General features: G+C 44.9%; 1 protein-coding gene and 1 non-coding gene across 2 annotated transcripts in view; one reads left to right on the top strand and one right to left on the bottom strand.

Moving 5' to 3' along the window:
• The window catches only part of RBM33 (RNA binding motif protein 33), a 111,525-nt gene extending 102,155 nt beyond the window's left edge, over positions 1-9,370 (bottom strand). Inside the window, exons 1-2 of the mRNA XM_070368986.1 lie at positions 8,867-9,370; positions 5,641-5,827 (exon numbers count right to left, since the gene is read on the bottom strand). Coding sequence (XP_070225087.1) covers positions 5,641-5,734 — 94 coding nt within the window. The 5' untranslated portion in view covers positions 5,735-5,827; positions 8,867-9,370. The remainder of the gene's footprint in view (positions 1-5,640; positions 5,828-8,866) is intronic.
• Positions 9,371-20,824: 11,454 nt separating this feature from the next.
• Positions 20,825-20,931, top strand: LOC138987690 (U6 spliceosomal RNA). Its single transcript, XR_011464072.1, has one exon. It is a non-coding gene; the product is annotated as a U6 spliceosomal RNA (small nuclear RNA).
• The last annotated feature ends 2,136 nt before the right edge of the window (positions 20,932-23,067 follow it).

Below are 23,067 nucleotides of genomic sequence, written 5' to 3'. Positions count from 1 at the left end.
TAACTCAAATTCTGAGTAACCACCAGGCAAATTTTCAGAAAGAGCCCATACATTATGTTGCTTGAAAAATAATTTGTAGTCTTGTTTTAAAACTCTCTTATTTGCATGGGACCCTGGACAGGTTTCCCTAAAATAAACTCTGTACTTTGCTTCCGAAGTGTGGTACACACTGACCTGTTTGCCTGTCTTACAACTCAATCTTCTCTTCCTGTGTTTGGGAATCAATCAGAGTCCTGAAAGAAGACAGGGCTCTGCCTTCTGATATGCAAGCCATAAAAGCTAGACTCTTGGGTGCTCTGTTAGCATGAGGAACCTGGGAAAGGAAAATGGTCTGAGCTCAGCCAACTGAACGTTCCCATCATGACTGAGAATCTAGAGGAAACAATGCCCCACTTCTTTTCCCAAGAATCTAGACCCTCTTTCTAAAAGTGAAACCTTCTAAAATGCTAATGGTTAGTTGCTAACTTCGTGAAGTGTAAGGAAGAAATGTCACAAAAAGGGACAAAAAAGGACAAAAAGTCCTTCCAGCAACTGCTGCTCTTCCTTCCACAGAGAGAAGCCACAGCTATGCTGAGACTGTGGTCCCCATCACTCTACACAACAGGGCAGACAATGCTACACTTCCCAGAGCCTCCTTCCCTGTGCGCTTCTGAGTTAGAGAACGCAAGGCAAGGCAGTCACAGGAAGTCTGAGTCACAATTATCTCAGTTACTCTCATGAGACAGGCACAGGACGGACAGACAGACACACACACCCCCTCACAGATATGAGGTTCTCATAAGTCAGAATGGGCTACTGAAAACCATGCGTGGCTCCGGGCTGGCAGGGGCTGTGACGGTCAGAGGGGGCCTCTTGAGACTCAACACCATCAGAAGTCAGCACCCAGTGCTGCAGACTGAGACTGACCACTGACGCTTCCACAAGGGTCTTCAGTTCCAAGAGCCTCCAGACGAACTCTGAACCATCAGGCTCTGGTCCTCAGACTAAGTGCTCCTGACCACCAAGGGTGGATGATGCTGTTCAACCACTCAGTCACGCCAGACTCTTTGCGACCCCATGGACTCCCCTGCCAGGAGTCCATGAGCACACCAGGCTCCCCTGTCCTTCACTTCCTCCAACAGTTTGCTCTAACTTATGTCCATTGAGTCGGTGATGCTATCCAAGGGTTGTAGAAGCCTCTAACTGCTGTATTAAAAGCCTTCATACTTGGAGTGCTAAGCATGACTTCCTTCCTAACTGAAATAAGACTAATAATAAAACTTCAAATAAGTCTAGCACTACTGAAGCACTGAAGAGAAGCTTCATTGTACTTCAACAAGCTAGCTATATTCATTTTCTCATTTAATCCAGCCCCATACTCTCCTTTTACAGATGTGAAAACTAAGACTAACCAAAAATTAGTAAACAGCAAAATCAGATTTAAACTCAGGTCTACCAAACACTAAGTATAACGCTCTTGAGTTTATTTAGGAAGCAACTATAGTAACAACTGGGCTTCCCTAATAGCTCAGTTGGTAAAGAATCCGCCTGTAATGCAGGAGACCCCGGTCCAATTCCTGGGTTGGGAAGATTCTCTGGAGAAAGGATAGGCTACCCACTCCAGTATTCTTGGGCTTCCCTTGTGGCTCAGCTGGTAAAGAATCCGCCTGCAATGTGGGAGACCTGGGTTTGATTTCTGGGTTGGGAAGATCCCCTGGAGAAGGGAAAGGCTACCCACTCCAGTAGTCTGGCCTGGAGAATTCCATGGACTGTATAGTCCTACACTCCATGGAGTTGTAAAGAGTCAGACACGATTAAGCGACTTTCACTTCACATAGTAACAAACCCTCTGATACATAAAAATATTAAAGGGTAGCTAGCCATAACTTCCTCAGTCTTTAGGTAGAAAGATCACTAATCCATGGAACCTACAAAATCATGAAGGCAGAATCAACTATTAACCTATTAACCTGCAGGCTGGAATCCTGTGGCCTATAAGGAACATGCTATCTTTGAATTATGTTTTTTTTTTTTTAATCAACTTGATTCTCAACATTTTTAAAATATAACTATATGTAACTACCAGAGTTACAGCTTCTCTCAAAAAACAAAAAAATCTTATCAAAAGATCTGGAAAGTAGACCCACACTTTGGTGTAGCTAAATCAGTGAAGATATGCGGCACCCAGCCAAACAGGAACAACATTTCTGCTTCCATAAGAAAAGGAACTGAGGAGGAAGTGGCAGCCGGAGCCTGTGCAGAAGCCCCGCCAGCAGCTGCGAGCCTGCCCGGGGCCCAGACCGCCCTGACCCTGACGCCTGATATTCCACAGCCTGAGCTGCCCAGCTCTTTCTGAGTCTGTGAACTGCCAAAGCACCTATCCTTCCAAAAGATTCTCAATGAACTGCTTCATCATGCTCATGCTTTGTATATAAACAAAGCATCAAAATTCAATAACAAGGATTTCAGAAAGTGAGGACAGAGAAAAAGAGAGTAAAACAGTACCCCAAGATAATTTCCCAGAACCGAAGGACACACATTTCCAGACCAACGTATCCACCAAATGCAGTACAAGAAACATAATTCGACCTATGCTAATGAATTCTGTAACAATGAGGAGGAACTGTGAAAACCTTCCTGGAAGAGAAAAAAGGTCACACAACTGATGAAGAATCAGAATGTCATCAGACTTCTCAAGAGCAGACCTAGAAGCCAGAAAACAACACAGCAGTACCAGCAAAACTCTGAGGAAAAGGGATCTAAGTCACAGCTAGACTTGAAGACTCGACCCTATCAGTCAAGTGTGAAAATAAGACTTCATTCAGACATGCGTGGGTTTTCAAAAAATTTACCTTCAACACACCCACTTAGGAAGCTGAAACGTTTAACTCTATCATTTGTTATACTGAAAATATAAACATAAAGAATAATTTTTCCAGAAAAAATTATCAGAATTGACCTGTGGATTTAAAAAAGTTAAACAGACCAATAATAAAAAAAAAAAAAAAATTAAACAGGCAACAGACCCAAATGGCTTTGCAGACAAGAGTTCTTTCAACATTTAACAAAGAGATTTTTACAATATCCAGAAAATTTCACAACTCATTCAAGGCAGTTAGCCTATCTTACAAAAACACAGAAGAGCACAAAGAAAACTATAAGCCAATCTCTCTTATGATCAGACAGTCCTAAAATGAAAAGCAACCAAACACCAAAAAGAACAAAACCTGAACAACCAGAAGACTGTGAACCCAAGAATGTGTGGCTGATTCAGCACTGGACATCTATCGATACATCACAGTAAGGTATTAAAGAGGGGCCTCACGGGACTTCCCTGTGGTCCAGTGGCTAAGACAGCCCACTGCCAGTGCACGATTAGATCGGCAGTCAGGAAACTAGGTCCCACATGTCACTGCCTTCCGACTCCCGTAATCCCACAGATCGCAGCCTGCCAGGCTCCTCTGTCCATGGATTTTCCAGGCAACAGTACGGAGTGGCCTGCCATTGCCTTCTTCAGGGGATCTTCCCAACCCAGGGATGGAACCTGCATCTCTGGCTTGGCAGGTGGATGGAGTCTTTACCACTGGCCGCCTGGGACACTAGATCCCACGCTGCAACTAAAATCCCACACGCCAGGAGGAATATCCAAAATCCACGTGCCGCAACTAAAACCTGGTGCAGCCAGGTAAAGAAACAGGAACGAATAATAAAAAGCAGGGACCTCATGATCACGGTGCAGAAAAAGCATTTGATAAAATCAAAACCCTAATTCAAAATACACACTTTTTTAGCTAAACAAACAGTAACTATCAGAAACCTACAGCAAGCACCATACGCACTGGTAAAACATTAAACGAACATTCGTTAAACTCCTAACAAGATGGCAAGATAGAGATGCCTGTCATCAGCCCACTACCAGACATTATATAGAAGGACTTGACAATGAAAACTTCTAGAACAAAAAGTACAAGAAGAAGAAATGAGACATAAATACTGAAATAGAGGAGACTGCAGATACAACAGTCTGAAAATCTAAAGCATCAAATATTAAAACAAAATTCCAGTAAGCCAGTTATATATAATGACCAAAAAAAGAAAATAGTTTTTCTATGGTAAATCAGCAAAAAATTCCAGAATACTGTATGATAAAAAAAATTGTACCATCCACAACAACAAATACAAAATATCTAGGAATAACACTAACAAGAAAAATAGAACTACATAAAGAAAATCTTACGAAGGTTAAGTTCCATTTGTTGTTCGGTTAAGTCTCGTTCAACTCTGCGATCCCATGGACTGCAGCACACCACGTTTCCTGTTCTTCACCATCTCCCGGAGTTTATGGATACTCATGTCCATTGGATCCATGATGCCATCCAGCCAGCTCATCCTCTGTCACCCTCTTCTCCTGCCCTCAATCTCTTCCAGTATCAGGGTCTTTTCCAATGAGTCGGCTCTTCGCATCAGGTGGCCAAAGTATTGGAACTTCAGCATCAGTCCTTCCAATGAATACTCAGCGTTGATTTCCTTTAGGATGGACTGGTTGGATCTCCTTGCAGTCCAAGGGACTCTCAAGAGTCTTCTCTAACACCACAGTTCAAAAGCATCAATTCTTTGACACTCAGCTGTCTTTATGGTCCAACTCTCACATCCGTACATGACTTCTGAAAAAACCATAGCTTTGACTAGACAGATGGCAGAGATCCTTTCTCCTCTGGAAGTTACCTTAGTAAAACTGTTTTCGTATCTGCAATCTCTTCTATTCCAATATTTATATAACCCAACCTCTTAGATCAGTGTTTAGCATGGAGGAAATACTCAAAAATGTGGTAGATGACTGATGGACAAAAAAGAGCTTGACAGTGAGACATTCTTATTGCTGAATGAAAAAATACATATTGTAAAAATATCCATCGTCCCCAAGTTGCATTGTGTGTGTGCTAATCGTGTCTGATTCTTGGCAACCCCATGTACTGTAGCCCACGAGGCTCCTCTATCCATGGAATTCTCCAGGCAAGAATACTGGAGGGGGGTGTCATTTCCTCCTCCAGAGGATCTTCCTGACCCAGGGATCAAACTCATGTCTTCTGCATTTCCTGCATTGGCAAGTAGATTCTTTAACACCTTGGAAACCCCAAATGCATTAATAAACTCAATGCAACGTCAAAGAATTTCAGCAGAATTCTTTATAGAATGTGACAATTCTGAAGTTTATTTTAAATGCAGAGCTAATCAAGAAATTTCTGAAAAAATTTCTATAATGTATATAGACAAACACATACTATGAAACAGTAATTTTCTAAAATTATGAGAATTTAAATACATCACAAAATGGAAAAGAAAGAATTCAATAAGGAAAGCTATGACAAACCTAGTGTATTAAAAAGCAGAGACATCATTTGGCTGACAAAGGTCCATACAGTCAGAACTATGGTTTTTCCAGTAGTCATGTACAGATGTGAGAGCTGGACCACAAAGAAGGATGATCACCAAAGAATTGATGCTTTTGAACCATGGTGCTAGAGGTGAGTCTTGAGAATCCTTTGGACTGTAAGAATATCAAACCAGTCAATCCTAAAGAAAATCAACCCTGAATATTCACTGAAGGACAGATACTGACGCTATAATACTCTGGCTATCTGAGGCGAACAGCCAACTCACTGGAAAAGACCTTGATGCTGGGAAAGAATGAAGGCAGAAGAAGGGGGCGGCAGAGGATGAGATGGTTGGATGGCATCACTGACTCAATGGACATCAATTTGCGCAAACTCCAGGAGATAGTGAAGGTCAGGGGAGCCTGATGTGCTGCAGTCCATGGGATCACAAAGAGTCGGACATGACTTGGTTACTGAACAACAAAAGAAAGAATGAGAATTTAAATATATCATAAAATAAAAAATAATTCAATAAATTGTATTAAAACTGTTAGAAGCCCTAAATTCACACAACATCCAAAATAAAATTCCATGTGGAATAAAAGCTAAACATAAAAAAGCACAGACATAAAATGTTAAAAGCACAGGAGAACTCTTGGCATGGGGATAACGTTAGGAAAAAAATTTTACAAAAACAAGTGACAAGAAAAAAAATCTGAACGAGAAGATACATATATAAATAAATCACTTTGCTATAAACCAGAAACTAACACAACTTTGTAAATCAACTAGACGTCAATATAAAAAATATTTTGGCGGGAGGGGGGAAGAGGGGGTCACCATTCCCTGGTGACCTAGTAGTTATGATTCTAGCCTTTAACTACCTTGATCTCAGGTTACCCCAGTCAGGTAACTGAGATCACACAAGCCATGAGAAGAAGCCAAAAAAAAAATTAAAGTGACATTTTTCACAAGGTAAAATTTTAAAGCTTCCATAATCAAAAGCTTAAAAAAACAAAAGGAATTGGCAACCCACTCCAGTATTCTTGGCGGGAAAATCCCACAGGCAGAGGAACCTGGTAGGCTACAGACCAGGAGGTGGCAGAGAGTTGGACACAACTGAGCGACTTCACTTTCACTTTTCATAGGGCAAGCCAAATTAAAAAAAAAGTCTATAATCCTAACATAATACACAAAGAATTCTTTAAAATGATAAGTCAACCACTCAATAAAAAAGACAAATTATATAAACAATTCACAGAAAAATAAATGTAATACATGAAAAGATGATTAATTTCAACAGATCTGGGAAATACAAATTACAACACTGAGGCTATTTTCCTGCCTAAACAAAGATTCTCAAAGCATGGGGCAACTGTCCTTTCATACAGTACCGTTGGAAAGATAAAGTGGTACCAGCTTTTTTGAGGATAACTTGAAAATAGCTACCAAAATTTAAAATATATGCAGCTTATTTCCACTTCGGGAGTTATCAAACCTCCAGAAATATTTGCTTCAGCACATCACGATTGTGTCTGTAGATGTTTAGTGCAGAATCTTCCACAGCAGTGAAAAAGGACATATAACTGAAATGTCCATCAATATGATATCGTTAATCAATAAATGGTGGAACCACATAACTCTCACCTACTAACACAGGAGAGATTGCCAAGACCTACTATTAAGTGAACAAAGCTAATTGGGGAACACTACATGACTCCATTCATACCATAAAAGGCAACACTGCTGTAAATGTGCAACTTACAAATGCACAGAAAAGGGTAGCTGCCAAGTATTTATTGAACATATACTACATGCCAGGAACCTGGAATACACAGCAGGTGTAACAGGCAGCATTACTTTCCTCAAGGGGCTTGCAGGCTACTGGGGAAGAGAGAGTAAAAAAAGAAGCGATCAGGTAACCAAATACAATCACAAACTCCACAAATGTTCGAGAAACAAGGTTGCCACAGAATAAGAAACAAGGTTGCAACAGAATAAAGATATCTGAGGGAGGCACATAAGCAAGAGATGGACATACTTGAGACACAAAGAAGAATGCTCAGGGAAGGCCTCCAGGAGCCTGAGACCTAGGGGATGAGGAGCTGGCTGACAGGAGTTGGCTGAGGCTGGGGGCTGAGCCATGCACGACTCAAACAAACCTTGGTAAGCAGCCTGGCTTTAGTCTAAGAACAATGGGAGAACAGATGTGCATGACAAAATGGAAGGGAAAACTCCAAATCATCAAGGATGAAGCCTAATCCTCTAAAACGGCAATTCTCAAAAACTTTCTGGATTCAAACTTATTAGAGGACATCACCCAGCTTTTATGTCAATTGCATTCATTGGTATTTGCCATTTTCAAAACATGAGAAACTTGAAAAAACATGCAAGCACACATTACATTAGCCATCAGTACGATAACGTCTTCACGTGTGATACATACAGCCTCTGGAAAACTCCTCTGCAGTCACGTGAAAGAGTGAAACATGCCAGGCTACATTAGTATTACTAATGAAAACAGTTTTGACCCAGGAGTATCCAGACTACCTACCTCTTGAAAATGATACAAAACTCCAGCAAGTAAACAATAAGTAAAGCAAATATTTTCAAACTCTAACTAGAAAGCCGGGGGGACCACGTGACAGAAAAAAGGCAGGCACAAATCATATTGCCTGAAGTCACATTTCAGCGCTGGTCTCTTAGGTTTTTCTATTTTGCCATAGGAACTCTTTGATACTTTGGCCAAAACTCCTAGACAGGATCGCTACAATGTAGTCTTAAATCAGCATTATTACTGAAGAGTATATAGCAGAATGGCCTAACGTTTCAATAATGAGAACTCCGCCCGAATGCAGGTGGTGTTCACCCTTTTCCACCTAAGGGTCCCCTTTATCAGAGTTTCCAAACAATCAGAAAACTCACTTCCAAGTGTTTTACTCATATTAAAAACAAACAAAAAACTTCAGTCAACAAAAATGTGATTTCAAGCAGAAAGTGATTTTGCCTGAAAAAATCAGGTGTGAGTTAGGTGCTCTGCCAAACTTATCTATGTTTGGAACACAAGACAAAAAACTGCCGTTTCTGCCCCAGTTCCACCCTCTGCAAGACGCTGACAAGCAAGCACTAATGGGTCCGGATTCAGACAACTGAGGAGTTCAGGTAAATTAGAGCAGTCGCGGGAGGTTCTTTTTTCAGACTCCTTACTCTCTGAAATGCCCCGCAAACACCTTCCCTCAGGTCCGTGCGCCTCAGCCAGGTCCAGTAAGGGGCTGGAAACCACGCCGAGCCCTCCCGAACGACCCCAGCGGGGCCGCGACCCTCCCGAGCGCGCCCGGCGGCGGGCGCTGTCCCCCCGGGCAGGCCGCCCGCCGCCTCAGGACAAGGACACCATAGACCCCGACCCCCCCGAGCCTCCCGGGGGCACTACGACGGCCGGGAGCGGCCCGCAGCCGCCCCCACCCCCCCCCGCCGCCGCCGCCGCCGCCTCCCGCGCGCGGCCGTTCATTTACCTCCGGCGCCCGCTCCTCCGCCCGCTCCCAGGGCGGCCGCCATGGTGCTCGCTGGGCCCGGCCTTCAGCCTCGCCCCACCAAGCCAGCTGGGGGGGGCCGCCGGGCCAGCCGGGGCCCGGGGACGCGCGGCGGGGGGCGGGGAGGACGGGGGACGGGGGCGGCTGGCCGGGCCTGGGTGCCGGAGGCGGCGCGGCCGGCGGGTGGGGGCCCTCCGGCCTGCTCCTCCGCAGGAAGAAAACAACAAACTATCGCAACATGGCGGACGGCTCGCCTGCCGCCGCTGTGCACGCCGGGATGATGGCGGCCGGGAGGCGCCGGCGCGGGCCCTTCCCGCCGGCCGCGGCGGCTCCTGGCCGCCCCCGGGGAAACAAAGGCCGAAGGTGGAAGGCAAACTCGCAAGCGGCCGCCTCGCTGGGCTTCCAGACAGCCCAGTGTTGAACGCGGGGGCCGGGGCGGTTGCCGGCCGTAGCGCGGCCCGAGCTCTGTCGTAAGGCGTTTTGCAGCAGTTGGCGCCGAGCTTTACGCCCGGCGGAAGTCCCGTTGGAAGTGGGAGAGGCCCAGCGCCCCGCTACGGGGCGGCAGCCGGGTTTCTGTGTTTGGACTGTGAGGCGCGGGCTGGGGGCGGAGTCACGGCGCTAGGGGCGGACGCGTGGGGCGAGGGCGGGCGGGGCGGCGCCCGGCTGGCGCTCTGCGGGCTGCGGGGCGGCGGCAGGTTCGCTGAGCGGGTGGGCCCTGAGACTGTTAGACTGCGCTGAACGAGAGCGCGAGAGGAGCGGGAAGGGTTGAGAGCGTGGTGCTAACGAGTGACAGAAAGGGCATCAGGGTGCGGAGGAGGCTGAGGGCTGCTGGGGGAAGGCGTCTGAAGACGGCTTCTCACTCGGCGGGTGGGTGGGGTGAATGTAGCTAGGCCTTTAAGTACAGACGAGCTACTGACGTTGGTGCGAGAACAAGGAATGTGAGAAATATGGGGAAAGAAATGGGTCATTTTAGCTAGGAAGAGAAGGCCGAACATAGGCGCAGAGATGCCAAAGGACTTCATATGAATCCTCAAGCAGTACTCGTGGACGCTCTTAGGAGAAAAGAATGCTTTATGGTGGAAAAGCCTAGAAAACTCCGCCTTAACTGATGATAGTAAACGTTTTCCCGTAACGGAGTAAATCAGAATTTTGTGCCACCTGAAAGGATGCAACAGGAAGAAACAGTGTCACTCCGGTGGTAATCCAGTCGCAGATACGTAACTGAGTCTAACCTTGAAGAAATAAGGACAAAAAAAATTGAGGGACGTACCACAAAGGTCTTCCGAAGTGTTGGAAGTCACGCAAGTCAAGAAAAGACTGAGAAATTTTTTCAGATTGAAGAAAAAATAGACATGACAGCTGAATGCAATGCATGATTCTGAACTGGATCCTTCACGCTAATGAATATTATTGGAACAATTTGCAAAAATCAGTCTGGAAATAAGATGGGAGTTACGTAGCAGACTTCACTTCCTTATTTTGATGATTGCACGTACTATGCAGGAAGAAAGTGTTTGTTGGAAATACTATTACAGAGTCCACGTTTGTGTTTCTTGCTGCCTGGCAGGCCAATAAATCAAGAGGCAAGGTGTTGGGGCAAAGACTAACACTTGATTTGGAAAGCCTACAGACCCAAGAAGATGATGGACTAGTGTCCCAAAGAAGCATGTGTTAGAATTCAGGCTTCTTTTATATTAAAGGGAAGGAAGTGATGATTACAAACTAGAATCCTTTGTTCTTGCAGCTCTCTGCAAAGGTCTGGTTACAGTGTTTCTATAAACCACCCCAGCAAGACAAATGTTACTCTCTGTTCTGCCACTTTTTTATCTCTACACAAACGGCAAAGTGCTATACTGTTAAAGGTCAGATCCTTGAGAATGGGCTGTCCTGAATAGTTCAGGCTATAGGCAACATTCTTAACTACAGCAAAAACAATAGAATACAAAGATTAACAGAAACAGATCCGACATGGACTCAAGATTTTTTCTTCCTTCTTACAAAAGTACCTGATGGCACATCAAGTCAGGAACTTATTCTCAAATGGTTCAGAATAAAAGGGTTCTACTCTATATGAAACTTCTAGAAAATTCTAATTGCTTCAAAACAGTGTAGCACAACTAACACAACACTGTGAAGCAGTTGTACTCCAAGTTAAGGTTTAATGAGAGAACCAAAGAGTAGATTGTTTGTGATGATGGTCTCACAGGTATATACACATACCCAAACATATCAAATTGTATACATTGAGTTTATGTCATTTTTTTGTATATCAATTATAACTCAATAAAACTGCAAAAAAAATTCATTGTTGAAGTAAAAAATGCAAAACAGGAGTTAAACAGAAAAGAGACTTGAGAAAATTAAAGACAGGAAAAGATTTCCCAGAATATGCCACAAAAGTGGGGGATGGGGGTGGAGGGACAACATGAAGGAGAGGTTTGAACATTTGAAGCTTGGAATGAAAAAATCAAATTCATGAGAAATTGCATTGCAAAAAGTAGAGAAAAAAGAGAACGGAAAAGAGGCAATGTTTGACAAGAGATGGAAGATACAAACCCACAAATACAGGAGGCATAACAAATACAAGCAAGAAAAATAAAGCCACACCTAGACATATATGATGAAACTGAACAGCATCCACAAAGGCGATCTTAACACAGACATAAAGAAACTGCTTCTGGCCATGATGGAGACATAGGGACAGACTCCCCTCACTCCATAACTTGAAAAGACGCATTTGAAAAAACAAAATTGCTTTCCGACATTGGGCCACAGGCAGCACAAGCCTGTGGGCACTGAGAGAAAGGAAACTATATAATCGTCCAGCTTTCTGCCTGGAAACAGTTTCTGGACCATGAGGCAGGAGAGGACACTCAAATAAAACACAGCTGTCTTAAAGACTTGAGGAGACAGACCAGAATTTAGAGGGGCTAACATGGGACATTGTGGGGGGTGGTAGTGCAGATGATGCAGCAATGCTTAGGAAGAGCTCCAAGAATCCACACAGGGACACCTTGAATGTGCTGCTGCGTGGAGAAATCCCATGAATATCAACAGAGGACCAGAACAACCAGAAAGCTATCAACTGAACCGTTCTTGGAGCTCAGGCAGAGCTGGGCAACGTTTAAACTTCAACCACCCAGAGGGGGTAACCCTGGCTGACCACCCAGGACCTTCAGAAAGATCCAAGAAGGGTCCATGCATTAGAACTAGGACAAAGGAGCACTAGAATCTCCTAAAAAACAACTCTTGAAATGGTTTATGCCAATCAGCACATAATTTAATGGCCCACCAGAACAAACTTCAGTTTTCTTTAACAAAAAACCAACCTAGCCCTCAATAAAGTAAAATTCACAGAGGCCAGCATTTAAAGAAAAATTACTAACGAAAAGAAGAAGCAGGAATATATGACCAATACCAGGAGAAAAATTAATAAACAGAAACATACGTAACAGAGACAACAGAATTATCAGCCCAGGGATTTCTAAGACTTGATATAAATATGCTCAAGGGCTTAAGGTAAATGGGACCCTAATGAGGAAGGACAGAGAATATATGAAGTGGAACTTCTAGAGGTGAAAATGCGATATTTGAAATTAAATACTCAGTGGAGAACAACAAAAGCAGATTAGAAATTTCCAGTTTCATCTCAGATATACAGAGAGCTGCAAAGAACATCACTGCCAAGCTCATGACAATAAAAAATTACAAGCAATGGCAATTTTCTCAATCCATCAGAGAACCGAAGGGTTCCAAAGCAGCCGACGGAAAATGGAGACGCAGACATCTACAAGGAAGAACAGGACCTGGGCCTTTGCTTACCTGGAGCAGACAAGTCAAGGTATCTTAGAAGCTGGAACTAAGATTCAGCTAAAAATGTTCAGTGACATCTGAAGTCCACATGTGGGCTAACATGAGAGTATGAAGCCCCTCAGAGCTGCAGAGGCAGAAAGACCTGCACCATCCTGCAGGCTTCTTCTCCACGAACCACATCAGGCGTTGACCAGAAAGATAGGCAGAGTCCCGGGCACAGCCCTTGTGTGGGCTGAGAAAGGGAACAGCCACCACACACACCTACACACACACCTACACACACTCCTCTTCTTCCCCCGAAAATAAACTGTAATCTTCAGGGCAGAAAAGCAACAAAAGCGTGGCCTTGAGGAAATAGGGAACCCATTTTCACTGTGGGAAGGGGACAGAGAAAGAAAAAGCCCTAGCTTTTTTGGTTGTTGTTCAATCACGCTTCAGAAACATGTTTAAAATGTCGATCTGGACAGTGCTCATGGGCATCACAGCTGGCAGTGGCTGGCCTCCCAACCTTGTTACCGTCTTCCTTTGTTGTTTTAACAGAGAATGAAACGACACTCACAGGGCTCCCCCACTACCAAGCGGTCCACCCAGGAGACCTTCCAGTCTGATCCTTGCCCCACGTTGTGGAGAGCTTTGTGCAGTTACTGTACAGTATGAATAATGAAACTGAGATCTGTGTAAAAGCAGAAAGAAAAACAGTGCTCCTGGAAATGGGAATGTTACCTTTCTAAATTAATTCTTCTAGCCGCTTATAAATCGAACTCCTCTTTTCCTGCTGGTCCCTGTTACACCTTAGCTTTCAGTGTGAGTTCAACTCCCATCTTTTTTCTTGCTAACATTGTTTAATCTTTCCAAGTCCAAACGATTTGTGTTGTCTGAATACCCATCATCCTTACAGTCACTGTCCCATTGTGCCAACTGATAAGTAGTCATTTGGGTGTGCCCTCCTCACCTTCGGGGTTACCTTCCTGAGGGTGAAGGACCCATACATATTTCTAGCTTAGTTGCTTCCTGTTAACATTAGCTGCCCACCAGCCACCACGAGACGTGTGCAAGCATGGGGTGCGGCAGTGGAGGCACAAAAATGACCATGATGCTGCCCTGCCCCAGGGGTCCCCGTCTGGTGTCACCAACAGTTCTAGGCGGTTCACATAAGAACAGCCCAGTCCCAGGGTGAACGTATAAGACCAAATTATTAAAACACTTTCTTGTTGAAGGAAGTTAGACATCCATCCCCCTGTTGCAAAGCTGGCAATTAACTCTAATATCCTCAAGTACTGACTGCAGACTGGAAAAAGAAATATGGTCATTGTGTATTGCAACTGAAAATTGTTGTTTATCATTTTGACTAGTGACAAATCTTGTGAAGCCACGCCTGAGCCCTAAGCATTTTGAGCCCTGAGCCTTTTATGGTGTCTAACTGTGGAAAATTCTGAAAGAGATGGGAATACCAGACTACCTGACCTGCCTCTTGAGAAATCTGTATGCAGGTCAGGAAGCAACAGTTAGAACTGGACATGGAACAACAGACTGGTTCCAAATAGGAAACGGAGTATGCCCAGGCTGTATATTGTCACCCTGCTTATTTAACTTATATGCTGAGTACATCATGAGAAATGCTGGACTGGAAGAAGCACAAGCTTGAATCAAGATTGCCAGGAGAAATATCAATAACCTCAGATATGCAGATGACACCATCCTGATGGCAGAAAGTGAAGAGGAACTCAAAAGCCTCTTGATGAAGGTGAAAGGGGAGAGTGAAAAAACGTTGGCTTAAAGCTCAACATTCAGAAAACGAAGATCATGGCATCTGGTCCCATCACTTCATGGCAAATAGATGGGGAGACAGTGGAAACAGTGTCAGACTTTATTTTTGGGGGCTCCAAAATCACTGCAGATGGTGAATGCAGCCATGAAATTAAAAGACACTTGCTCCTTGCAAGAAAAATTATGACCAACCTAGACAGCATATTCAAAAGCAGAGACATTACTTTGCCAACAAAGGTCCGTCTAGTCAAGGCTATGGTTTTTCCTGTGGTCGTGTATGGATGTGAGAGTTGGACTGTGAAGAAGGCTGAGCGCCGAAGAATTGATGCTTTTGAACTGTGGTGTTGGAGAAGACTCTTGAGAGTCCCTTGGACTGCAAGGAGACCCAACCAGCCCATTCTGAGGGAGATCAGCCCTGGGATTTCTTTGGAAGGAATGACACTAAAGCTGAAACTCCAGTACTTTGGCCACCTCATGCGAAGAGTTGACTCATTGGAAAAGACTCTAATGCTGGGAGGGATTGGTGGCAGGAGGAGAAGGGGACGACAGAGGATGGGATGGCTGGATGGCATCACTGACTCGATGGACGTGAGTCTGAGTGAACTCCGGGAGTTGGTGATGGACAGGGAGGCCTGGCGTGCTGCGATTCATGGGGTCGCAAAGAGTCAGACACAACTGAGCGACTGAACTGAACTGAACCTGGCGGCAGGCACATGTCCGGACCTTCATTTCCTCCTTTATGCACAAAGGGCATTGAGAGCTGTACCAGGAGCACAAAAAATGTGCCACAAAATTCCTGTAGCTTCTGAAATGGAAGGAAGGGTCAGTGTCCTGCAAAGGGCTTAAAAAGGGCGGAACACTAGGCCCGTTCCAAGGTAATGGCACCCCACTCCAGCACTCTTGCCTGGAAAAGCCCATGGACGGAGGAGCCTGGTAGGCTGCAGTCCATGCGGTCGCGAAGAGTTGGACACAACTGAGTGACTTCCCTTTCACTTTTCACTTTCATGCATTGGAGAAGGAAATGGCAACCCACTCCACTGTTCTTACCTGGAGAATCCCAGGGATGGGGGAGCCTGGTGGGCTGCCATCTGTGGGGTCGCACAGAGTAGGACACGACTGAAGCGACTTAGCAGCAGCAGCAGCAGCAGCAGCAGAGAACAGAAGCCACTAGCACTGTCTCCCACGCCCTCTGTCTTCCATACTGCCCCCAGGGGTGGGCACTTAACCTGGGGGCATTCATCCTTCCACACAGCGAGGTTGGAACAAGGTGGCCTGAGAGATGCCAGTGACTGTGTCCTTCTGAGCCTTGGGCTCAGATGTGAAGGAAGAGGCAGGAATGACAGAGTCCAAAAATAACTACTCGCCACTTCAAAGTCAGGCTAATATAGTATGCAATGCAAAGGAAGGAATCTTCATCAGCAGAAAATGAAAGGAATGTAGATCGCTGCTTTGTGCACCATAGATAAACATTTACCAGCTATATAAAGCCTAAACAATCCTGTCCTAATGGCGTACCCCAAATGTTTGTTCAATTTTTCGTTCACCACCTGCCATTTATAAGCTACAACACTTAAGCGCTGGGAGGGAAGAGCAGTTTACGCTTCCTCTGGCCAGAAGGAGTTTTAAACAAGGCTAAACAGACCAGGGAGAAATCGATGTGAAGCAACAGAAAGCAGTGCCAGTAGCGGGGGAGGGAGAGACCTTCAGGGAACAGCAGCCTGTCTGGATCCAGGGCAACAGGTCCTGGTTTATGCTGTCACTGTATCTAAGAGCATACACTAAGCTATTGTTAATTTTCAAGCTCTCAGTATTGAATTAGGTCCCTAAGCACTTCAAAGATTTTTTTTTACAATAATCATTCATATATAAGATATCTTGTTTGAACTGAAAAATGCCTATAAAAAGGTTTTGCTGCTAGAAAGAGTGTTGACATTTAGAACATTATAGGACTGACTGTGGAGATGACCGAAGTGCATCCATCGGCAAAGAGTGTAAGTGAAAGTGTTAGCTGCTCAGTTGTGTCCCACTCTTTGCCACCCCGTGGACTGTAGCCCCCCAGGCTCCCTGTCCATGGACTTCTCCAGGCAGGAATACTAGAGTGGATTGACACTCCCTTCTCCAGGGGAACTTCCCAACCCAGGGATCAAATGCAGGTCTCCTGCTTTGCAGGCGAATTCTTTACTGTCTGAGCCACCGGGGAAGCCCTAAAAGCCACTAATAAATCTCTCTTATTGAACTACATTGGAAATTAGAAGGAAAAAAAATAATGCTTTGATAAATGTTTGTCTCATAGAATTATATTAATTCAGTGGGTAAATGATTTTTTTTGAAAAAGAATTAAAACAATAAAAACAAAAGCAGCTAGAGATTGGTAAACTAGAGCTCATTAAAATTTGAAACTGCTTCATTATCTAAAAATGTCACTTAAATGTGAAAAGACACTAGGAAAAATAAACTAGGAAAAAAATACTTGTGTATGACTAACAAAGTTTTAGTACCCAGAATACATACACACTAATTGGTAATAATAATAAAAACCAATAGCCCATTAGAAAAATGGGCAAAGGCTGACCTGGGTTCGATTCCTGGGTTGGGAATATACCCTGCAAGAGGGCTTGGCAACCCACTCCAGTATTCTTGCCTGGAGAATTCCATGGACAGAGGAGCCTAGCGGGCTACAGTCCCTGGGGTTGCAAGGAGTCAGTCGGACATGACTGAGCGGCTGAGCACATAAACGCACAGATGACAGATGAGAATGCTGAAATAGCTGATGACAATACAAGAAGCTGGGGAGCCTGACTGTGCAGGAGGCATACGCACTGAAGCCAGCTCACACCCACCAGATCGGTAGAGATTCAGAACGTAAACAGTACCAAGTGCTGGTGGTGCTGATGGAAGAATGAAGTAGAACAACCGCTCTTTAGAACGATTTGACAGTATCTGGTAAAGTTATTAATTAGTGAAGAAAAGAATATGCACTTCTACTCAGCAATATTCCCGCTGGTACACACCCGAAAGAGATGTTCACACATGTGCATTAAGAACCAGAACGTCTGTGGCGGATTCATTTTGATATTTGGCAAAACTAATACAATTATGTAAAGTTTAAAAATAAAATAAAATTAGAAAAAAAAAAAAGAATCCACCAAAAAAAAAAAAAACCAGAACGTGCTTGCAGCATTGCTGATTATAGCAAAAACCAACAGAACTCCCAAAAGAATAAAAACCCAAACAAGCACAGGGTCAAATGCATGTTTTTTCTTAATATATACGTTTTATTGACGTATGGTTGGCTTATCCTGTGACAGGTGCACAGCAAGGAGATTCAGTCATACATATCCACATATGCTATTTTTGAAAGTATTTTCCATTATAGGTGATTACTCAGAGAAGGCAATGGCACCCCACTCCAGTACTCTTGCCTGGAAAATCCCATGGATGGAGGAGCCTGGTAGGCTGCAGTCCATGCGGTCGCAAAGAGTTGGACACAACCGAGTGACTTCACTTTCACTTTTCACTTTCATGCATTGGAGAAGGAAATGGCAACCCACTCCAGTGTTCTTGCCTGGAGAATCCCAGGGACGGGGGAGCCTGGTGGCCTGCCATCTATGGGGTCCCACAGAGTCGGACACGACTGAAGCGACTTAGCAGCAGCAGCAGCAGCATAGGTGATTACAAGATATTGACTATAGTTCTCTGTGAAATGCACATTTTTTAAAAAGAATGCATGAATAGATTGTGATATACTCATGAAGTGAAAGTGGTTAACCACCGCTAGACATGCCAAAATGGAAAGACCTCAGATCAGAGAGTTGGACAAAAAAAGACTAAAATGTGTATATAGAGAAGACTTTCCTATAAAGCCAGGGTATAAAGACATGCACACGCGTGGCAGATATTCTGGGCGGGGGACGGGGCACAGGCTGCACAGTCACAGTGGAATTCCATGTGTTTTGTGCTGGGCGTGTTGCAGACTTCAGTCTCTGAAATGTATTGAATATCTGAACGATCACATCATAATAAATCAGGCTTTTTTCCCACTTGTATGATATATAATCTTCTGAATTCTCTGACTACTTTCTTCTTGCGATATTTTATTTTCCATTGAGCTGTTTTACTTGTAAACATTTGACATCATAAATATCAAAAGTCTCAGATTTACTAGTCTGAAATTTTTAACACTTGAAAATCAGGGTAATGTTCTACTAGAAATTGTTTTTTGAGTTAAATATAGAAACAGAATGAAGTCAGCTGCTGATTTTTCACCCAAATGCTGGTTTTTAAGGCTAATTTGTGATGTAACGGGTCAAAAAAGAGGTTTTATTGAATCAGAACTGCCTAAGAACATTCTCTAGGTTGGTTTGAGTTTTGTCGGATTCTTCCAGCTTATTTTTTAAACTAAAGATCTGTTCAGTGTTCTTCCAACTAAAAAGTAATCCCAAAAGAGGGCATTTAGCTTTTTCTCTGGGGAAAAATGATCAAAAAAATTAAGGTCCAAATATTTTTCCACCAGCAGAGTGTGCACCTACATACGTGCTGAGCACGTGTTGTGTGACTAGGTGTGAAATAGGCGCACCTGCATAGGTGCTAAGTGGGAAGTGGAGTGGAAACTTGTGTTCACGTGGAGATAGACAAATAGAAGACAGATGAGGAAATAAGGAATCAGAAGTTTGAGGGGTGGTGTGCAGAGCTCTATGGGAACAGGACACTCCAACCCAAACGGGGCGGCCAGGGAGGGGGAGCCAAGCTTTGCAGAAATCCCTGAGGATGGCGGATGAGGGGTTTGGGAGGGGTGGTTTTCATGCAGGAACAGATGGGGACAACGTCCTCATTCCTTGCTTCTGCGAACCAGTTGTTTTTAGTTTCCTCACTTATTTTCTAAAAATGTATTATTATTTTTAAACCATTTTAAAATATAGTTTACAATGTTGTGTTAGTTTCAGCCGTACAGCAAAGCGATTCATTATACATACACAAATATTCTTTTTCAGGTTCTTGTCCGTTATAGGGAATACCCAAGAATACCATTATAGGGTATTGCAAGATATGGTATATGGTTCCTTGTGCTGGACAGTAGGTGTGACCCAATTTGTTTTTAATGCTTAAAAATAATGTATTGAGAGAAGGAACTGAGGTCTTTATGATGGAGATCTGAGAGCGACCACTCAGCTTCTCGACTGGGGTTTGGAGCAGCCCTAAGAGGAGATGGCTGGATGGCATCACCGACTCAGTGGAGCTGAGTCTGAGTAGACTCCGGGAGTTGGTGATGGACAGGGAGGCCTGGCGTGCTGTGTGTGGTCCATGGGGTCTCGAAGAGTCAGACACGACTGAACGACTGAACTGAACTGAACTGAAGCTACTCTTCTCCCCCAAACCCCCACCCTACCCTTCCCCACCCCTCCCCGTCAGGGGCTGCCTTTGCCAGTCTTTGGGATTAGGGAGGGAGTGGCTTGGAGTGTATTTCTAGCCGCAAACAGTACTCTTCTTCAGCGGGATTCCAGCAAACGTAACTTTTGCCCACCTCTACATTTCTAGAGGGTTTTTTTGATATGTGTGTCCCATGTAGACTGACGCCTCAGGAAACTGCCCAGCTGGTCCACCCCTAGAGGCGTCCTCCAGGCTTCTCCACTGGTTCTCCCCTCTGTAGTTGACAGCTGCCTGGAGGGGGCTACTCCGGGACTATGGACGTGTACCGTCTCTATTCAAACCTTGCCTGTTCATCGATTCTTCTTGGGTGAATTCATTTTGAAGACATTGGGTGCTAAAGGATGCTTTTCTAACTCCACATTCTACATTTATCCCTTGTGACACTGCTGTAAGGAAGGGCTTTCACTACTGGCTCTTTATTTATTTATTTATGTCAGGACAGACTCAAGAAATCATATTCTATTCCATGGATCATAATCTATTATTATCCTGACTCATCCTGCTCGAATTGTCACAGACTTGGCCATTTGAAAACCCTTCAGGTTGTACCCCGTGTCCTCTCGCCTTGAGCTTCAGAGTACGTCACGCCCACCCCTGAGTCCCTGTGTTGAAACCCTACCCAGCATCGTGGTGATGTTAGGAGACGAGACTTTGAGGGCCGATTGGGTTTAGGTAAGGTCGTGAGCATGGATCCCTCACGACAGGTCAGCATTCTCAGGATACTGGAGCTCAGGCCACGTACCCTCTGCCACGTGAGCATGCGGCAAGAAGGCGGCCGTCTGACCGCCAGAAGAGGGTCCTCGTCAAGAACCTGTGCGGCCAGATTTTGATCTTGGACATCCAGCCTCCAGAACCCAGAGAAATAAATGTTTTCTTCAAGCTGCCCAGTCGGGCGGTACTTTATCATAGCAGTCCACTCTGTTAAGATAGCGAGTGCTCGCTTCGGCAGCACATATACTAAAATTGGAACGATACAGAGAAGATTAGCATGGCCCCTGTGCAAGGATGACACGCAAATTCGTGAAGCGTTCCATATTTTTGGAGCACATGTATACCTGTGATGGATTCATTTTGATATTTGGCAAAACTAATACAATTATGTAAAGTTTAAAAATAAAATAAAATTAAAAAAAAAAAAAAGATAGCGAGGTGAGCCAGAGAACGCTAGTCTTAGTTCTTTCCTTGTCCCACCTCTTCTGTGTTGCTTTGTTATTTGTTTGGAACACACCTTTTGGTTCTCTTGTTTGTTCGCATCTCATGGGAAGTCTCCCTCCATTCTTACTGATTGATGTGACATTAACTTGGTTCTAACCCCAAGCCTGCTAAGGGCATAATCAGCAGAGTATCGCTTTCCATCCCTGACACCCCTCCATATCCCCCATCTTTTGCACCCCATACTCATCATCCTCTGCAATGGTCTCTGACTTCCCTTTTCTGGGTTTCTACTTTGCAACAGACAACTTGCATGTTTCTTTATTCTTAGTTCTCAGATAAAAGGATCTCCACATATAGACACACACACACCATTTCCCTCTTTCTCGTGGGCTGGCACTCTGTGTTATTTAGCATCTGGGGCTTGTCAGCAGCGCTGACACCTACCCCTTGGGTAGGTGACGGCCTGGGGTCCGCTCCTTCGGCTGTTTTCGCTGGACACTCACCTCGATCGTTGTCCCTGTCGGGTCGTGTTGGAGCACAGAGGATGCTCTGAGATGGGAAAGCTGCAGTTGGCAGTTTGCTGGCTGGACCATTAACATGTGGTTGCTCCAAACAGGGGAGTAAATGCTCCAGAAGAAATCCCTTTATCTTTGAAGTTCTCCTGTGGAATGATAGAAACAGATGGGTGCTAGTCAGTGCCACGGACGTCCTCACTCTCTGCCCGACCTGGATATGCAATTTCACGATTCCATGCAGTTCACACAGCTCTCAGCCCACAGGCCGTGAGCCCTGCTGAAATGTAAAACCGTGAGCATGGATACAAAGTCTTCAAAGGAAGGATGAAGGGAGACGGTTACTGCGGCTGCCCTAAGCACTCTGAAAGTGTCCCTCAGGGAAGTCCAAGGCCCCAGGGCTGGGGTCTGGTGAGCGGAGGGAGGCAGGAAGCCCACACCGCCTCAGGGGGCACTCCTCCATCACCCCACGTGGAGAGCTTGCCCTCAGGGAGTTTAGAATAGCTGCGCCTCGGGGGTGAGCCAATGCTGGTCTGGGCCCCCAGGTGGCCCTGAGGTGTGAAGACGGGCGGGGATGTCCAGGAAAAGTCTGTTCAGACTTGAAGCCCAGGTGTCAGCTCAGCTGGTAGCGGGAACTGAAGCGACCTGCAGTCTCCCAGGGCTTCCCTGACAGCCCACTTGGTGAAGAATCCACCTGCAATGCAGGAGACCCTGGTTCGATTCCTGGATGGGGAAGTTCTGCTGGAGCAGGGATAGGCTACCCACTCCACTATTCTTGGGCTTCCCTGGTGGCTCAGCTGGTAAAGAATCTACCAAGGGCCCAGGCAGCCTGGCGGCAGGGCTGCTCCCCAGGCCAGAGAGCATGGGGGGCCACCTTCCCACCCTCCTGCACATCTCGGACAAGGGAGGACAGGAGATCCAGGCCACCTCTTGTGGGCTCACGGGAGTTTACAAGCACTGGCCTTCTTTGAATAGTTCCTTCTCAATTTTATTTGACCTCGTTGTAGATTTTTTTTTTTTTTTTGCAAAAAATACGATTATTTGTTTTTCCCTTTTTTCTTTATTTTTTAAAAATTAATTTATTTTTTAATTGAAAGATGATTGCTTTACAGAATTTTGTTTTCTGTCAAACCTAAACATGAATCAGCCACAGGTATACACATATCCCCTCCGTTTTGAACCTCCCTCCCATCCCCTCCCCATCCCACCCCTCTAGGTTGATACAGAGCCCCTGTTTGAGTTTCCTGAGCCAGACAGCAAATTCTCGTTGGCTATCTATGTTACATATGGTAATGTGAGTTTCCATGTTACTCTTTCCAGACATCTCACCCTCTCTTCCTCTCTCCACATTATTTTTATTTTAAAGAAGTAGCAGTTGGAATCAAATTGTACTCAGTGAAATAGTACACCCAGGAAACCAGATCAGTACACAGGGCTTCACTTGGACTGGCCCATGGCCTTAAACAAACTGTCCCTGCTCTCTGCCCCCTTTCTCGCCTTTAGGGTGAG

The sequence above is a fragment of the Bos mutus genome, chromosome 4 (assembly GCF_027580195.1).
Source record: "Bos mutus isolate GX-2022 chromosome 4, NWIPB_WYAK_1.1, whole genome shotgun sequence".
NCBI classification, from domain to species: domain Eukaryota; kingdom Metazoa; phylum Chordata; class Mammalia; order Artiodactyla; family Bovidae; genus Bos; species Bos mutus.
Note: the sequence above shows the minus strand (reverse complement) of the source record. Positions and strands in the feature narration are given on the sequence as shown.